Genomic DNA, 19,940 nt, shown 5'->3' on the forward strand with positions numbered 1-19,940 from the left:
CGTGACTCCTGTCCATCGTCATATACACACTCAGGACATTTGCAACTAGCAACCCCTACAGCTGCTGAAAGAGGTTTAAATCAACGATTAATGCGTTTTGACTGTGCTAAGTGCGTGTGCCATGTATTTCACGAAAGACATACTGTAGTTTTGTCAAAGCAAAGTGCAACACAATGGTACACGCATTGTTGTTATTTATTTGTTGACGGATTATTGTACAGTATCAATGAATTATGTATTTTGGCAGTGGTGTACGCATTAACGTGTGAACTGCCTGTTTATTACATTGCTTTTTCCAATCTCTATATTGGGCACTTTTTGGACGTAAATTGGCTTCTTACTGTTGACATTGAAAATGATGCGTTTTTCTGAGGGATTGCCGTTTTAACAGTTTCTACCTGGACATATAGTCATATTTGATCCGTTTTACTGGGAAATTAATTTTTTTAATCATCAATGTTATGTTTTAAGGAGATAAAATGGTAACTTACTTATCAACCTTGATTGGTATGGCAATAAAATAATTAAAGTTATAAAGTTTTGGGCTTTTTTCTTGGAGTGACTAGTTGCCTATAAGTATTGTAAAGGTGCAAAAAGTCAACATTGTTATCAATAACCAGGCATGTTATCAATAACCATTTTTTGAATATAAATGTACATTTGGTGAGGTTTTTGGGCTGGAAATTGTCGACCCAATCTGGCCACACTGATCACACATAAAAAAAATGGTTATTGATAACATGCCTCTGAATTTTGACTTTTTGCACCTTTACAATATTTATAGGCAACTAGTCATCAAATCTTCCGCTCCATGAAACACGTGAATGCTCAGTAGTACACATATGGTTCTTTAATGTATTTGCATTGTCCTAAAATGCGTTCATTTTCAATGGGAATATATGTGGCTGAAACACGTAGCCAAGTGCATCTAAAAATGTTCAACATTAACTTTTTAATATAACATTATAGTCATTATGGCCTTTAGAAAAATGTTTTTTTGAGGAGGTGGGGTATGCACTGTGGCGCGGCCTAATCTTTTGTCCTTAAAGGGATACTTCACCCAACAATGAAAATTCTGTCATAATTTACTCACCCTCAAGTTGTTCCAACCGGTATGAGTTTCTTTGTTCTGAAGATATTTTGAAGAATGTTTGTAACCAAGAAGATAGAGCAACCATTGACTGCCATAGTAGGGGGAAATACTATGGCAGTCAATGGTTGCATATAATCCGCTTGGTTACAAACATTCTTCAAAATATCTTCAGAACAAAGAAACTCATACCGGTTGGAACAACTTGAGGGTGAGTAAATTATGACAGAATTTTCATTTTTGGGTGAACTACCCCTTTAATGGCATTTTTCCCCCTTACATTACTTTTACTTTTATCCTTTAAGTAGTTTTGAAACCAGTACTTTTACACTTTTACTCGAGTAAAAAGCTTGAGTTGATACTTCAACTTCTACAAAAGTATTTTTAAACCCCAGTATCTATACTTCTACCTGAGTAATGAATGCAAATACTTTTGACACCTCTGTTGCTAACCCCCTCGTTGCTGAGAAATATAATGTAGCGATTCAGTAGCAAAGCTATTTTATTATAAAAGTCACAGGGCAGCGTTGAGAACAAATTTCAATGCTCTTGACTGTTTCTGCGCAGCGCAACCTCTGCTCTGTGTGCGAGTGACGTGTGTGCACGTTAATATAGAATGGTGATGCAACTAGGACCAGGAACTACCTGTGCATTAAACGGTTTCATTGCACACCTTCCAGCCAATCAGAATCAAGTATTCAGACAGACCATGGTATACATATAAATAAAAATACAACTGTCATAAATTTTTAAAGAGATATATCAGAATTACACATTTAAAGCAAAGCTAATTTTACAAAAATAAATTTGTTTTTAATGATAATGATCATAACAATACACTGCTGGTCTAAAAGGCATGGCTGGCTCACTTGTTCATTAATTTGTTTTTGTCCGTTTATTGTGGAAAAAGCAAGGTTGTAGAGTTACATTCAAGCTATTTTAAGGTATGATTTTTTTTTTTTTTCACAGAAAAATAAATATATATGTAACTTTGGTGATCAAAGATCAAAGATTATAATAAATGAAAATAAATACAATTTTAAAATTTATATATTGACTACAGGGGCACTTTATACTAAACCGGGAACCTGAAGGCATAATCAAAATAACCAACTGTTTCTTAATAAAATAATTATATGAACATCTGAAAGTGACAGGAGATGTGATAGGATAGGAAATTATTCATTTGTTAGTTTACTTGTCAAATATATATATATATATATATATATATATATATATATATATATATATATATATATATATATATATATATATATATATATATATATATATATATATATATATATATATATACCCTTATATATATATATATATATAACTTTACCCTTAAACTTACCCATACATACCACCACATCTGTCCCTAAATTTACCCTTAAACTTACCCATACCGCCACACCTGTCCCTAACTTTACCCTTAAACTTACCCATCCCACCACACCTGTCCCTAACTTTACCCTTAAACTTACCCATCCCACCACACCTGACCCTAACTTTACCCTTAAACTTACTCATACCACTACACCTGTCCCTAACTTTACCCTTATACTTACTCATACCACCACACCTGTCCCTAACTTTACCCTTAAACTTACTCATACCACCACACCTGTCTCTAACTTTACCCTTATACTTACTCATACCACCACACCTGACCCTAACTTTACCCTTAAACTTACTCATACCACTACACCTGTCCCTAACTTTACCCTTATGATGTCCATCCCTTTATGACCACCATGTACCCATCCTCTGATGGCTACTTCCAGCAGGATAATGCACCATGTCACAAAGCTTGAATCATTTCAAATTGGTTTCTTGAACATGACAATGAGTTCACTGTACTAAAATGGCCCCCACAGTCACCAGATCTCAACCCAATAGAGCATCTTTGGGATGTGGTGGAACGGGAGCTTCGTGCCCTGGATGTGCATCCCACAAATCTCCATCAACTGCAAGATGCTATCCTATCAATATGGGCCAACATTTCTAAAGAATGCTTTCAGCACCTTGTTGAATCAATGCCACGTAGAATTAAGGCAGTTCTGAAGGCGAAAGGGGGTCAAACTCAGTATTAGTATGGTGTTCCTAATAATCCTTTAGGTGAGTGTACATTGTACTTATTTTTTGATGTAAGTACATAGTAGTTAAGGCCACCTAATATAAAGTGGGACCGAAAATTATTTCTCATTTCTCTCTTGTCTAAAACAAATTGGAGTGAAATATGATATGTTCTTGGCAGTTTAAGTGCAATTCACTTATTTGCCAGTGTTCCCTGACCCTAAGATAATCATATGTGTGCAAGTTAAATAATTAACAGTAGATAAATGTTAATTATATGTTTGATGTGCATGCATGAATGTTTAAATGTTATGTTTCCATTACTCATCTTTCAAAATGAGACACTTTGTGAGGTATCGGAAATGTAAACACTTAATTGTTGTTACTGAGTAGACAGAATTCTCCCTGCCAGCATGTTAATTTGGTTGCATCCATCAATTTGTTGAGGCGATCTATACTGAAACACTAATCCGCTCAACAGCTGTGGATATTTTTCATTAGACCCCATTCATAGCTTGATGATGAATGCAAATATGTTAGCAATTTTGCAAGTTCTGTGCAAATTAATCAGTGGAAATGGATAATTGTGTGTGAAAGCCAGCACTGTCTGTTACTAGACAGAAGCAAAATCACACAAAGGCACTCAAGGTTCGCATTTCAGATTTGTTGAATGTATTTAAATTATTGACTGATACTGTGGAAGTTTTTTATTTAGAGGTGTCAATGTAAAGATTGGACTAACCTGAAGGTTCTTGTTTTCAGACCTCGACTGCTACGGTGAATATAGTGGTGACTGATGTCAATGATAATGACCCTGAGTTTGATCCTCTACTGGCCCGTAATCTCACAGTTCAAGAGGAAGAGGCAAATGCTTTTGTGGGTCAAGTAAAGGTAAGGCCGCAACCACATTTGAAATTCTTTATTCTCAGCGCTGTTTGATCTCTGAACTATTTGCTTTGCGGCTGTTTTTTGTCCACTGAAATCATGAATCAAGTTTACTCTTTAGAGTTTAACTTTGTGGTTACACTTTTCTGATTTATTATAGTTGATTTGAAGGAGTATGAAGGATTTTCTCACCCTCATGTCGCTCCAAACCCATATCACTTTCTTTGGCGAAACACAAAAGGAAAACCAAAATTGCAAAATCATCTTTTACACCTGTTATATTGAATCGTCACCTCCATGGAGCTGAGAACTGCTAATACCAGACTGAATCAGTGAGTTGAACTTGTTAACCCTCTCAAGTCGGCGGTCGCGCCAGTGTGATCGGCTCTCTTTTTTTCTTATCAGTGCCAAAGAGACTCAAATAACTCTGTCGTTTTGTACCATTCAGGCAAGTGTTATATATCATTATAATCTGTTAAGTTCTGATCTGATTTTCAAAACATTCAGACTGGTTTTGTGTACAATTGATTCACTGAAAAGGTAGGAATCAATCTTGACTCTTGTGTCAGATCTTTTCAATGAATCAGTTTATCCAGTTTACAAATCCAATCTTTCAATCATGTTGAACGTTGAATTAGACTACACTAGTTATCTCATAAACAAACTTAAAACAGCTCAGGTGGAAGTCAAGGTTCTCAGTGCATAATTATGTAAATTTCAATCTGTTCTTCTCAAAGGGGTGTTATATGACTTCAGAAGAAATTGGAGTATGGGTGAAAAGTTTTAAAGACTCCATGTGGTGTTAATCAAGTTTTTGGTGTTGTTTATATGTCCATGTGGTTTTTAATATGCTTTCAGACAAACCCTGTGCAAATTCATAAGTCAACCCCATTGCTCAGTATTTTCTCTTTGAAACTGCAGTGAACCAAAAACTCAATCACTGATGTTTCTGAAGTCACAAACTACCTTTAACCAATCAGGTCAACGTGTGGGTGGGCTTTAGCATATCATTAACTATGCTGTGAAGCAGGGGAGTCTCGAGAAGCCAGGTTATCCTGGTATATTTTTCTGTTGATATGAAAACTGTACATTTAGCAATATAGCGGGTGAATTATGTATATGATGTATATTAAGATGTTATGATGAACTATATGCCTTTCTCCACTGACGTTCTATGATGTTCAAAGCATTTCAAGGAATACTTTTAGAAGGCAGACTTGGTTTGTGTAACATTAGCAATGCATTATTAGCTGTCAAGCAAAAGGCTAATCATATTAATTACCGTTATGTGTCCGACTTTGTAAAGAGCGATACCATTGTGCAGCGTGTACTACAGTACAGTTACCCGAGTGGATATTTTAGCTGGAGTGAGTGAGACAATATTTTTTAGTTACAATATTACAGTATAGTTACAATATTGTAGTGCATTACTTTTAAAAGTTACATTTCCTAACCGTGCTGTGAATAAGGTCTGCAATTCTGCACAGTCCAGTCACATCATGTTTATTTATATAGGACTTTATACATTAGATTTATTTTAAAGCAAACAGTTTTACAGTATTAAACATGAAATCAGTATCAATGTCTCTTTCCAATTTCTACTATAAAGTATCTCTCCAGCGTGTTCATCGTTTTACAAGCATCTGAGAAGGAAGAGATTAACCAGAGAAGATTTTAACGTCAAAGCAGGTGGAACCATTTACCTATTTTGTAATCATCACGGACCAATGGTCCGTTCGAATGTGTTTACAAACCAGAACTAACATTTCCGGAAAGCTTGCTTTGGCAAGCTGTTTTGAACTCCAGACACAAACTTCATTTTGGCCTGATTTTGTTCAAAATTACATCACACCAGTTTGTTCTTCAGTTTCACTTGAAGTATATCTGGCATTTAGGGATTTGAATAAACCCCTAACCCTAAGTAATCCCTTACCTGCATGTGATTCCTTTCACAGCATTTGCATTACAGACATGAAATCTCAAATCATGTGCTTGTCCCTTCCTCCTATCTGTCATAGTTACTTGCACTGAACGTGAATGTTCTTTTGTCCAGTTCTATTTGAGGATTTCAATCCCTTCCGCAGTCTCATATGAGCAGTGTTAATCAGTGCCTGCTGGGGTGTGGGCATGACGCCAGCAGCTGGAGTGTCTTCCTCTGCCCTCTTGAGCCCTCATCTCACTCTCTTCCCATCGCCCAGCTGGCATACACCCACAGCCTATCCGCCAAAGTCCCTGCCCGCTCCACTGTTTATGATTTTCCAATTAAAGAAATGTAATTTAAATAATTTGTTACCTTCGGGGACGTCCTGTAATGAGCAGCTTTGTTGGGCGCTGTTAAGCTGCGAGGAGTTGTAATTAGTGGTCTAGATTAATAGAGCCGCACTTTGTCATCAGAATAATCACAGGCTAATGCTGGCAGACTGTTTATAAGCAGAGTGTTTTTTAAACATGTCTACTTTGTGTCTGATAAATATACATTACACCTCATAAGTTTGACAGACGCCATGTTCCAGGGCTTTTGGTTCCTGCCGTCTAGTTATATGCTTTCTCCGTCTTACAATATATATTAAAATCAATTGCATGTCATTTAGCAACAGTCATTAAGTCATCATGTTTTTATTAATATGATCTAGATTTCTTGCAAAGTGCAACAAAGTCTCTCATACGAGCCACTGAGCAAATGCACAGTAATCTTATAACACAACTTTCAACACTCTGAAATGTATTTAGTACGATTGTTTTAACCATGTAAAACAACACTACGTTACCCCACATACGCAACGAAAAGAGCGAAAGCTGACGATTGCAGCAAAAGCATAATGTAACGGAGTTCGTTGATATGGAAAGAAGGAACCGGCGAACATTCAAGAAACTTTAATCAATAAAACAAACAAACTGAAAGTAAAAGCACACACATAACAAAACGTAAATAAAACACAAAGTAAATCCAGTCCTGGTTCTCTCGTCCTTCACTGGTGTCGCTTGTCCTTATATGCCTCCGTGCTCCCTCCCGGTGTGCCTCGCAGGTGACGCACATTCTCCATCACGCACCGGTCTCGCTCGCTCCTCCCACGTCTCTCGCTCACCCACCTTACCCACCTTACCCACCTCACCCAAAACTTACACACTGTGCCTTTAAAGTTCATTTTTAGATAATCCAGTTAAGTACCGCATTGTTCCGAATATTAGACGACCCCCCCCCTTTTCAAGATGTACCTTTTGGAAAAAGGCTTTTTGAAGACCAAATCTTGTCTTTAAAATATTTATTATTTAAATTTTTGTATTTAAAGTATGGTAAATACTGATAAAATGTACCAACAACAATCACATTCAGAAATAAACACGTTAATGCATAGCTACCATAAACCATATACATCTTTCCTTAGGCCGATCATATTCGCGCTGAAAAGACCACAGTTTCTCCCTGAAGTCGGAGCGCGAGCGCTAATCATTCAGCGCCGCATCATTCTTACACCGCATCAAAACGACCGCTGAAGGATATTGACAGGCAAGTGTGTCAGTACGTAGCCGAAATAAGAAATGATGGGCCTCGCTGGTGGGTAAGTTCAGCTCTTTGGCGATTTCCAGTGGCTTCAGCTGGATGACGGCTCTGTGTTATGGGCAGCCCCTAATTTCTTTTTTTCGGCTATGTACTGACACACATACCTGTCAGTTTAGACCCCGAATACAAGACAACCTAATTTTTTCAGATGTATTTCCAAGAAAAATAAACATTGTCTTATATTCGGAACAATACTGTAAATGGTTTATAAATGCTACTTCATCTCATTTGATTATTTTCCATTTTATTTGGGACTTGATTGAATGCAAAACCAATGTAAGATTATGCAAGTGTTATGAATAAGTCTGGCATCAGTGCTGAAGCAACTTCATATTATAAATAAAGAGAGACAAAGCAGTGAAGCTAATATTATAAAACAGGCTGGATATTGATATCTGTTGTTTTTGATTCTCTAAAAAGAGTCAGTTCATTAGGAGCATTTGTTTGTGAATCAGATTACAATGCTCGCATTGTGTTTGTTTTTGCATGCAGCCCACAGAACAACTCAATCTTAAAAAAAAACCTCCAAGCTTTTTAATGGCAGTGAATGGCTGTTTCTGTTTTGAAGTTCATAAAAGTGCATCTGTCCATCATAAAAGTGGTTCAAGCGGCAGCTCTGGGCATTTGTGTAAGAAAAATATCCATATTTAAAACTTTACAAACTGTCGTACACGCTGACTGTCGTACACGTGTTCACGAGAGACTGGCGTTCCAGTGTTTGACATAGGACGCTCTGGTGAGAATATGAACCAAGTTTTGTTTTGCTCTATCCTCTGAGCTTCCGTGTTCGTCATCGGAACTTACATTATGCCTGCGTCCTACGTCATCCGATGGAACACCAGTCTCACATGGACGCGCGTACGACATGGATATTTTTCTTACACAAACGCTTTGCTTCGCTTACGAAGGCCTTAATTAACCCCCTAGAGCCACGTGGAGCACTTTTATGATGGATAGATGCACTTTTATAGAATTCAAAACAGAAACAGCCATTAACTGCCATTATAAAGCTTGGAAGAGCCAGGATATTTTTTTATATAACTCCGATTGTATTCGTCTAAAAGAAGAATGTCATACACACCTAGGATGACTTGAAGGTGAGTAAATCATGGGATAATTAAAATTTTTGGTTGAACTATCCCTTTAACTGACTTTCACATCTTGAATTGGGCCACATCTTGCTCCATATTATACTCCCTGTTTCTCAGGTGTAATTAGCACGAAGAAGTCCCAGCCTTTGATCAGTGTTGCCAGATTGGGTCGACGATATCCAGCCCAAAAGCTCACTAAAACCCGCCCAATCCAAGAAAAACCCGCCCAAAAATGTAACTGCCAAAATAATGTGATATAATTGTATTGCCATGTCAATCAAGGTTGATTATCACTATTGTATCTCCTTAAAACAAAATAATGATGACAAAATAAAATAAAAATAAATAAATTTCCCAGGAAAACGGATCAAAACAGGGCAAATACATTTAAATACAGTCATGCATGACTAAAGTGTCCAAGTGGAAACTGTCAAAATCACGAAATGAACCGATAACTTTAACCCATGGAAAAAACACATGCATCATTTTCAAATGTCAACAGTAAGAATAAATATAAAGTTCAGTCATGAAACTCTAATCACTGATTGGTTCTTTCAGTTCTACGACACCAACCAATCAGAGGTACTTCCCCATTTACGTGGCTTTATTTATACCATATCCTAGCCGCAATCAGCACGCCGCACAATATGAGAACTCCTATAATCCCACCTCCTCCCCAGCGCCACCTGTAGAGATCTGCTAAGGAGGGTTATATAATTCTGCAGCAGCCTTTCCTTGTTGTTATCTTGACTAAGCTGAACATTATGTATTTGCTCAGCAGCAGCAGCAGCATAGCAGATCTCGTCTGCCAAAATCAAGCCTATGTACATTCCATGCTTTACGCTAATAAAATGCTGGTTGAATCTATTCACTCCTAGAGTTGTCATGATTGAAACTAACTTAAGTGCAAAAAGTTCCCAATATAAGTGATCGGAATAATCAACGTAAAGCAGGCATTACACACACATTACTGCGCACACCACAGCCAAAATGTGTCATTCATCGATACATACTGTACGATAATCCTTCAACAACAAAAATGAACAACAAGAATGCATTTTCCTTTGTGCTTTAACATCAGACAGAAATGCAGTAACGTTATGTCTTTCATGAAGTGCATATTTGTAGAACATAACGCAGAACTTTACACAGTCAAAATGGATTAATCGTTGATTCAAACCTCTTTCATCAGCTGTCGGGACGAGTTGAGCGCAGTCTATATGGTTTAAAGGTGTAGATGTCCTGATCAGGCCAGTGTGCACACGATGATGGACAGGAGTCATATATTCGATTTCAATTCAAGTCATTAAACTGTGCTCTTAGAGTTTTTTAAATAAATATTTATAAAGAGTCTTTGAGTCACAGGTGTAACGATTTGAGAGTTGGTTCACTCTCTTACTTACTGTATATTTCTGCCACTTTGGCATAGCGATCACTTGATATCCAGCTACAATTTCTCGCTGAAAACCTGTCATGAATGAGCGTGTCTCCCTGCTGATCGCTTATTGGTTGAAAATGCGTGCTCGTCGGCAACGTCAACACCAATGCCAGCTGACTCCGCTGGGCCAGTGTGTGTCATGTTGACTGATTTTATGGAGTACATGCACACTTGAGTTTGTTATTAACCAATTAGTCTATAGAATTTAGGGGTTTGAAAATCGCCAAATTGACCCCAAACCAGCCCAACAAGTTTTGTTCACCCGCCCAAGCCCGTTTTCACCCGCACAATCAAATTCAAAACCGCCCAATCTGGCAACATTGCCTCTGATATTCACGCCAATATTTATACTGCGTTTTAAACGGTATAGCAAAATCTCTACTCTTTTCTACTGTCACAGGCATATTTCATCTTGGCACAACGACAGGGCTTTTGCTAATTGTTCACTTCCTGACAAGTTGGTAGTTATGTACACACCGCAGTACGACAAGCTTCATTTACAAACCCTCACTTGTCTTGAATTCATTTGGAGCTCCTCGCACGTCTCCCAGCGAGGCATGTTGGATATGGTCCAAAGCTTAACGCTAGCTAAACATCCCCTACGGCTACCATGGTGCAGCAGAGGTTTCCATATCATTAGAGAAATGCCCACAGAGCTCTATCAGCGCTATCACAGCAGAGCCTGCATCGCTGTAGATATTACACCTGGCCGGCGTGCTCATTTCAAATGACTCCAAATAAGCCACAGCATGGGGAGTTTAAACTTGTTTGAAGTCGGTTAAGTTCAGGACAGAGAGTCCAGCCTCACTGTCTGTGGTTGGAGAGCTTGTCAGTTGACTTGCTGTCTAGACTCTTGTACTTGTTTTTCATCAGCAAGCTTTTTATGAACTCGTGTACTTGGCATTTTGATGTGGGAAGAAGCAGACACCTTAATTTTCTGCCGGTCTTCTCTTTGATGTGCTTGTCTGCATTCCATCAGTACGCCTAATAATGATTTAAACTCAAAGCAACTGTGAGATAAATAAGTGAGCTACTGTTGTTATCAGAGGTACTACAAATTAATGTGAAGTATGTGTGCTAATTAGAAAAGATGGAGAGAACTTGTCTTTCTGCCATTATCTCTGCAATAACGCAAGCATACTTCTTATAGTCAATGTGAAACGCCTTTCACAACCTATTTATTTTCATAATCTGAATCTGAATCTGAGTTTTTACTAGTGAAACAAGAACAAGAACAACATGTAGGGCTTGACTTGGTTTTGTTGAAATTGATTGGATTGTGAAAAGTAGGCCTTGTGGTGTGTGCACACCAAACGCAAATTAAACTATTTGCGCGAGTAGATTGTATACAAAGTCAATGCAAAGATGCGAATTCGCACGACGCGAAGTGGGCGACACGTTTGCCGCGAACGCTTGAGATTAGCTTCAAACGTGTTCGCATGACCCGTTGTCACGCAAGACAATCAGTGAAGAGCTTATTGACAAGTCCGGTTTTACAGGTTATCTAACTGGGCACCCGTCATCCACAAGTAGCGCTGGAACCGTCTGTCATCCAGGCGCAGTTTACGGAGAAAACGGTGAAATTCGGTGCTGCGAACCCAGACACATCCTTTTGGCATCCTGGCATATTTGGGACTTCCACAACAGGTACAGAGCAGCAACAGTTTGAGATATCTCCAACATGTTTGATAACGTAAAAAATTGTTTCATTGCGCAATGTTTGTATTCGCGTGAGTGATGCGGAAAAAAACAAAGTTAACCCGCGAGTAACCCAATGCGAATATTCACTTCGCTTTTGGTGTGCACACACCATTAGATACCTGAGTGGAGTCAGGCGTTTGGAAGGAAAAGGCTGAAATGTAAGAGGGATTCATGATTTCATCCAAAAAAGAAAGTTGTTTTAGGAGACCAAGTTATTACATTTTGATGAAAGATTACAAAGACCAGAAAAAGTGCATTAAAGGGATAGTTCACCCAAAAACAAAAATGTTATGTTTATCTGCTTACCCCCAGGGCATCCAAGATGTAGGTGTCTTTGTTTCTTCAATAGAACACAAATTAAGATTTTTAACTCCAACCGTTGCAGTGTGATAGTCGCATAATGCATGTCAATGGGGATATTTTAGAGTATGAGAGCAATGAGAGTAAAAACACATAGACATACGAATCCATATTAAACCATGCGGCTCGTGGCGACACATCGATGTCTTAAGACACGAGGCGAACGGTTTCTGTGAGAAAACGAACAGTATTTATGTTATTTTTTTTACCTCTTATTAGACGAATGTCATCTAGTATTCCCAGCACCATAACTTCCGGTGAATAAGGTCAAAATACCAATAAGGTCAAAAAAAGATATATATATTAGGGGTGTAACGATTCATCTACTACATCGATGTATCGATTTATTTTCCTATGATCTAACTACATGGATCTGTGCTCGGCAAGATGGCCTTCCGGACGACATATATCGATCTAACATCGTTTTAAAAGGTAATCAATCGATTGTATCGATCATGGGAAATAACGCATTGGATTTAAGCACGTCAGACTTTATATGGATATTTTTTCTTAGCACTTTTAATGATAAAGCCGTTAAACGTTACTCGATTAAGTCTGCCTATCTGTGACATCATCCCAACGCACGCACCAGCAGCAGCGCTACGAAAACAAAACATAGCATGGCGGATGACAGAGAAGCCAACGTGCGAGAAATTATCAAGCCACCAGGAGAAAGAGCTAAGTTAGTAACGTTTTACCTGTACTTTCAACCCTTGCTAAATGTTACCTGTGCATTCCTGACACCAGTGTGCCTGCAGAGCGAGTTTTTAGTACAGCTGGCGACATAGTGAACGCACAGAGAAGTGTTCTGCGGTCAGATCATGTTGATATTTTTGAAAAAGAAATCTGTAGAGTCATTGAAGTAAGGTTGGTTACATTTTATCTTTGTTAAATATTGTTTGTTTATTAAACTGAGAGTAGTAGCAGGTTCAGCCAGTTTATTCAACCTGAAGAAATGTTGGTTGCACTTTATTTTTGATATTAATATTGTATTTGTATTATTTTAATGTTGTAAAACAACAGCAAAAATAGCAGGTAAACCTACTATTAATTAAACCTGAAGAGTAGTTAGTTGCACTTTTTATACTAATATTGTAATATTTTTATGTTGGAAAACAAAAGCAGAAGTAGCAGGTTAACCTACTGTTGAAATGTTGGTTGCACTTACTGTGCTTTTATTGAAAATGTATTGAAAATTGAAAATGAGAGCAGAAAAGGTTAACTTCCTTTTAATTCAACCTAAACTGTTGGTTGCACTTTATTGTTGTATTTATTGTTGTTTACTTGTTTGTTTATATCCATAATTAATTGATACCTGATTCCCTTACAAGAAACAACAGGAATCTAGGAAACTTCACCTGCATTGAGCAGTATCCAGATATTTATTTCAGTCACACAATTTTTGGCTAAAAAGTTACTGAATCGATTTCAAGTCACTGAATCGTTTCGGATCGTATCGTTCTAAATGAACCAATATCGTCCTTGAATCGTATCGACAACCTCAAATCGTGATACGAATCGAATCGTTGTTAAAACGAATCGTTACACCCCTAATATATATATATATATATATATATATATATATACATAGATGCCTCATTCGACCTATCTGTGCAGGCACTAATGAGGAATCTATGTATATATCTATGATCGTGCCGGTATTTTGCATGTATTTTGACCTTATTCCCCGGAAGTGATGGCGCGGGGACAGCTGATGCAGAGCCATAGAAAAAAATTCAATAAATGTTTAAATATGAATACTTTTCTTACACCAACGCAGAGACGGGGGAGCGTTAAATCGAAATCCCTCCAGTGCGAGGACGACCCGTTTAGATCTGCTCTGACGGATAGATCCGTATAGTCTTGGTGGTAAGAGGAAGGACCGTGTAGATCTGCTCTGACGGTCAAACAAAGTAGAGATAGCCCTGGTGTTCCTGTCCAGGAAGATTTGTCTGTAAGGGTAATGTTTAAATGCACAGTTACCTGACAAATATTTTTTTGAGTACTCCCTCCTGTGCGAGGAAGACCCGTTTAGATCTGCTCTGACGGGTAAAACATCTAGAGAACGCCCTCTCAAGTTAGGCCAAGAAGATTAGTCTGTAGGGTACTGTCTAAAGGCACAGTTACCTGACAAATATTTTTTAAGTAAACCTTACTCTCCATTTTCTTCCACTCCAGATTTCATCTTTATTTTTATCTCTTTGAATTCCTGTTATAACTGGTTTAATCACACTTTTTATTTTTATTTTTTTAATTATTGTTTGTATTAATTTGTTAAGACTGTCTGGGTGGAAGAGGTTGAGAGACGGGAGCGCGATAAATCGAAATCCCTCCCGCGCAAGGACGATCCGTTTAGATCTGCTCTGACGGATATAGATCTGAGATAGCCCTGGTGGTTCAGTCCAGGAAGATATGTCTGTAAGGGTAATGTTTAAACGCACAGTTACCTGACAAATATTTTTAACGTAAACCTGACTCTCCATTTTCTTCCACTCCAGATACGGGTTATATTTTATATATATTTTTATTTTTATTTTATTCACTTACGAATATTTTTATTTCATTTCTGTGTAAAGCACTTTGAATTGCCACTGTGTATGAAATGTGCTATACAAATAAACTTGACTTGCCTTGCATCGATTCGCTTCAGAAGGCCTTTATTAACACCCCGGAGCCGCGTGGAGCACGCTATTTGATGGACAGATGCTTTTTTTAAGGACTTCAAAAACAGAGCAACTATTACTGCTATTATAATGCTTGGATTAGCCAGAACATTTTTAATATAACTAATAATTTTATTCGTCTGAAAGAAGAATGTCATATAGACCTCGGATGACTTGAGGGTGAGTAAATCATGGGCTAATTTTCCTTTTTGGGTGAACTATCCCGTTATCTTGTCACAGAAGTACAAAATAAATGTGATGTCAGGTTGACTTTATAGAGCTTATGTGAAATTAACAAAGTTTTTGAGAGTCGTCCTCCTTCAAAGTTAGTGAGCCCGCAACCAGGTTAATTTTAAACTCCGTAAGTTTTCTGTTTGCCAAAACAATACTAACATGTTTATTGTCTTGGACCGTGACAGAGACAGCGGAGATATGTAAGAACACTAATTTCAGTGTGCTACTCCATAAAAAAACAGCAACGTTAATTAAAAATTTGCATTCTTTATCACTTCCTACTGTGTTTTTACAAGACAAGCATCACAACACGCGCCCAAACATGAGCAAGGCAAGCATCGTGTGGCATTTCTGCTGTGCCCTATATTCAAGTTTAATTAACTTTCGATTGATTACTGAGAAGATGAATGCTTCCATTACCAGCTTTTGCTTACCTTAGCATGCGATAAAGAACGAACAGGAAGTTCTGCCATCTCCTTAATGCTATCTTTATTTCATGTTTGTTTTCCTACCAATTTTTCTGCCTTTTTTTCAGAGGGCAGCTAACCTAAATGTTTCCAAATAATCAATTTGACATCCATTTAGAGCAGCAGAAGAAAGAAAGATATTTTTTGACTTAAAGACACCATAGCTATATACCGATCAGGCATAACATTATGACCACATGAACAATGATAGGTGAAGTGAATAACAATGATTAGCTCTACGTCATGGCACCTGTTAGTGGGTGGGATATATTAGACACCAAGTGAACATTTTGTCCTCAAGTGTAAGGATTTGAGCGAGTTTGACAAAGGCCAATTTGTGATGACTAGATGACTGGGTCAGAGCATCTCCAAAACTGCAGCTCTTGTGGGTTGTTCCTGGTCTGCAGGGGTCAGTATCTATCAAAAGTGGTCCAAGGAAGGGACAGTGGTGAACCGGCGACAGGGTCATGGGCTGCGAAGGCTCATTTAAGCACGTGGGGAGCGAATGCTGGCCCGTGTGGTCCGATCAAACAGACAAGCTACTGTAGATCAAATTGCTCAACAAGTTAATGCTGGTTTTGATAGAAAGGTGTCAGAATACACAGTGCATAACAGTTTGTTGTGTATGGGGCTGCATAGCTACAGACCAGTCAGGGTGCCCATGCTGACCCCGTCCACCACCGAAAGCATCAACAGTGGGCACATGAGCGTCCGAACTGGACCACGGAGCAATGGAAGAAGGTGGTCTGATGAATCACGTTTTCTTTTACATCATGTGGATGGCCGGTGTGTGTGTTTTGCTTACCTGGGGAACACATGGCACCAGGATGCACAATGGGAAGAAGGCAAGGCGGCGGATGCAATGTGATGCTTTGGGCAATGTTCTGCTGGGAAACCTTGGGTCCTGCCATTCATGTGGATGTTACTTTGGCACGTACCACCTACCTAAGAATTGTTGCTTACCATATACACCCTTTCAATGAAACAGTATTGGTGGCCTGGTGGCTGTGGCCTCTTCAGCAGGATAATGCGCCCTGCCACAAAGCAAAAAAATGGTCCAGGAATGGTTTGAGGAGCACAACATTGAGTTTGAGGTGTTGGCTTGGCCTCCAATTTCCCCAGATCTCAATCCAATCGAGCATCTGTGGAATGTGCCAAACAAACAAGTCTGATCCATGGAGGCCCCACCTCACAAATTACAGGACTTAAAGAATCTGCTGCTAACATATTGGTGCCAGATATCACAGCACACCTTCAGGGGTCTAGTGGAGTCCATGCCTCGACGGTTCTGGGCTGTTTTGGCAGCGAAAGGGAGACCAACACAATATTAGGTCATAATGTTATGCCTGATCGTTGTATACAGTATACTGTGTATGTGTTTGTTTAAAATGAACAGATTTATTTGCAAAAAAGGACAACTGGTCAAAATAAGCATTTTCAGACCTCAAATAATGCAAAGAAAACAAGTTCATATTCATTTTTAAACAATACAATACACATTTTTTTGGGTGCCTTTATGCCATTCTTGCCGCAAATATTAGGGGTGTAATGGTACATGTATTCGTCCTGAACCGTCACAGTACGGACATCACAGTTTAATGCATACGGTGAGATGATGAATACAGTCAATCACAGCGGATCCACACTCCAATCTACAAGGGGGCACATGCGGTAATGCAACAATGTTTGCTAACCGCCTCAACTGGAAAAAGAGCACAATTAACCCTCTCGAGTCGGCCGTCGCGCCGGCGTGATTGGCTTGCTTTTTTTCTTATCAGTGCCACAGAGACTCAAATAACTCTGTTGTTTTTTATCATTCAGGCAAATGTTATACATCATTATAATCTGTTAAGTTTCTATTTTTTGTGTGTACAGTCACAATAAAAACAAATTGTTGTGTTTTTTGCAAAATAAGGGAAATGAACATGATTTGCGATCTTCAGCCTCTCTCTCAATGATGTCTAATCTGATTCTCTTCAGAAAATGACCTCTAGCTTAGTAAGAACTTGACACACAAACATGAGACAAATGTCTAAAGAAACGTTGAAATGTCAGGTTTTAAATCATGTAAATCAAAACGAAAACAAATATTCTGTGTCACCTTTATTTATATAGCACTTTTACAAGAAGAAGGGACAATCTCTAACCCAAAGCAAGAGTTCAGATGACACGCAAGAGCTTGTTAGTAGCCTATACGCTGAGTTTCGATTCATTTTTGTGATGTCCTCCACAAGCTTCATGGAAAGGAAACCATTAAGGCAGAAAGCGACATCCTGTGTGTACACAAATAAAAACAGAGTTTTACAGACCCTTTACAGTTTCTTACTATTATCTGTATGACCTTAAATTGAATATTTTAAGTTGTTTCCACTGTTATAATGAGACAAAATCATTTGGCATTGTGCCGATTTGTGCCGTGACTCGTGGAAGTCTCACTACTGCAGTCCAGTGATGAAATGCATGTAAATGTACCAAACTCTTATCGAACCGTAACCCCAAAACCGAGATAATATATATAGAATTGCGATTGATGTTGAATATCCGCTTTGTGAAAATTGAGAACGCTGATTTTGCTGAGATATAGCTAAATAATTTTGTGCAAATGTGGTGGAAATTCACACAGATAATGATAAACATTTACTTTTATGCAAATAACATGCATCATTGACTTAAACGTTCATATATTAAATGAAAACCTGTCTGAAAATATTTGCTGAGCCAGGTGTATAAAACACAGTAAATTATCTTCTCTGTGCATAATCGCACACCTGCAAAACATACGCTAGCGCTGCCATTGTGTTTCTTAATTCATATCTATTGAGCATCAGTTAATGGAGCATTATATGTGAAACCAGCTGATTCGTAATTTACTTGCAGTTGTCTCTGCATATTTAAATGGGATTGGAGAAAGTATTTTAATACTGAAATCATAGCAGAGTTTTAATCATATAGCAGTCATTGTATAACACATGAAAGTGGCAGATACTAGCTGATGTGATCTTTTCAAATACCAGAAAATTCGGCGTTCACTTTCAACATTCACTTTCACTGTTACTTTGGACAAGCTTGGTGGGCTTTAGAAAGCTCGCTCTCACCACCACTTCAGTTACTACATGCTACATCTTTCTCTGAACTGTCTATGCCATTGACATTTTCTTTAAGCATTTATCTCTTTTAATTATATATGAAACACCTCAAATAATAGAAGACATCTCTGTAACACACATGAATGGAGGCAAAATGAAAGGAACATTTCAAGAAAGCATTGCATGAAACTTATATCTCTTCACTAAAACATATCATAGAGCTTGATTTTTCTGATTCTTTTCCTTTAGACATGGAAAATGTGGCTCTTCAAAGACCTGTTTGTCAAAGGGTCGAGTCTGTCATTGACTGCACCATTGCCATCCTAGCCTCCTCTGGGTTTTAGCTTTGACGGTAGTAAATGAGTTTGGGTCCGACCCTTTGGCGAAGGACAGTGCTCTCTCTATCTATGTCTGTAAAATTTATCACAGCCGGTCTGGTTTGAGCAGTTTGTTTCAGGCCTTATCAGAAACAAAAGCACTTTGCCTGAGTGTCAATGAGGTGCTTTCATGCACAAGTGCTGCACGGATAAGAAGCTGATAGGGGAGTTGCGAGTTTGTTTGATGCCATTTTTAACACTTGTCTAAATGGAGAAACTTGAGTAGCCACAGAGGGGAAGAGACAATTTTTTGATGGTCCATTTGTCATGGCATTCCATGTGACTTTCTTTCTTCCGTGAAACACAAAAGGACAGTTTTTGAACAAAATCCGGGCTGCTCTTTTTTCATATAATAAATATAACAAAAGTCAAAATAAAAAATAGGGAGTCATGTTAACTAAATGTATGCATAAAATGATGCACTTTTGCATCCTTTTTGAAACTTGAAAGCTTGCCATATGGGTTTGGAATGACATGAGGGTGGTGGTGGACAGTAACAAAGTATGTTTTTTTTTTATTTTTATACAAGTTTATTAAGTATCTTATTACTTCACACCACTACATTTAATTAAAATGTGTCAATAAAATCATCCCCCGCTCCGAGACATGATAGCGGTGTCCAATTCGTGATCGAGCTGATTCTTTTCAATGAATCTGTGAAATTAGTTCATAAATCTCACTGAATGATTCAATGATTTAATCATTAATTAGACTAATTCTATTGCATCTGTTCTCGATTCAAATGATCAAGTCCATGGGCATAAATTTGATCTAACATTTGGGGGGGGGGGGCTCAATAAACATAACATTTCTCAAGTGTTTCTTAAAACGTTAAAGGGTTAGTTCACCCAAAAATGAAAATTCTGTCATTAATTACTTACCCTCATGTCGTTCGACACCCGTAAGA

At 38.2% G+C, this 19,940-nt stretch overlaps 1 protein-coding gene across 1 annotated transcript in view; it reads left to right on the forward strand.

Annotated features, from left to right (window-relative positions):
* pcdh15b (protocadherin-related 15b) overlaps window positions 1-19,940 on the forward strand; it is a gene marked incomplete at its 3' end in the record, with an annotated part of 357,459 nt that overhangs the window by 199,703 nt on the left and 137,816 nt on the right. The window contains exon 19 of the mRNA XM_079845636.1: window positions 3,932-4,060. Coding sequence (XP_079701762.1) covers window positions 3,932-4,060 — 129 coding nt within the window. The remainder of the gene's footprint in view (window positions 1-3,931; window positions 4,061-19,940) is intronic.

This window comes from Gobio gobio, assembly GCF_949357685.1.
Source record: "Gobio gobio genome assembly, chromosome: 20".
In the NCBI taxonomy this organism is placed as follows: Eukaryota; Metazoa; Chordata; class Actinopteri; order Cypriniformes; family Gobionidae; genus Gobio; species Gobio gobio.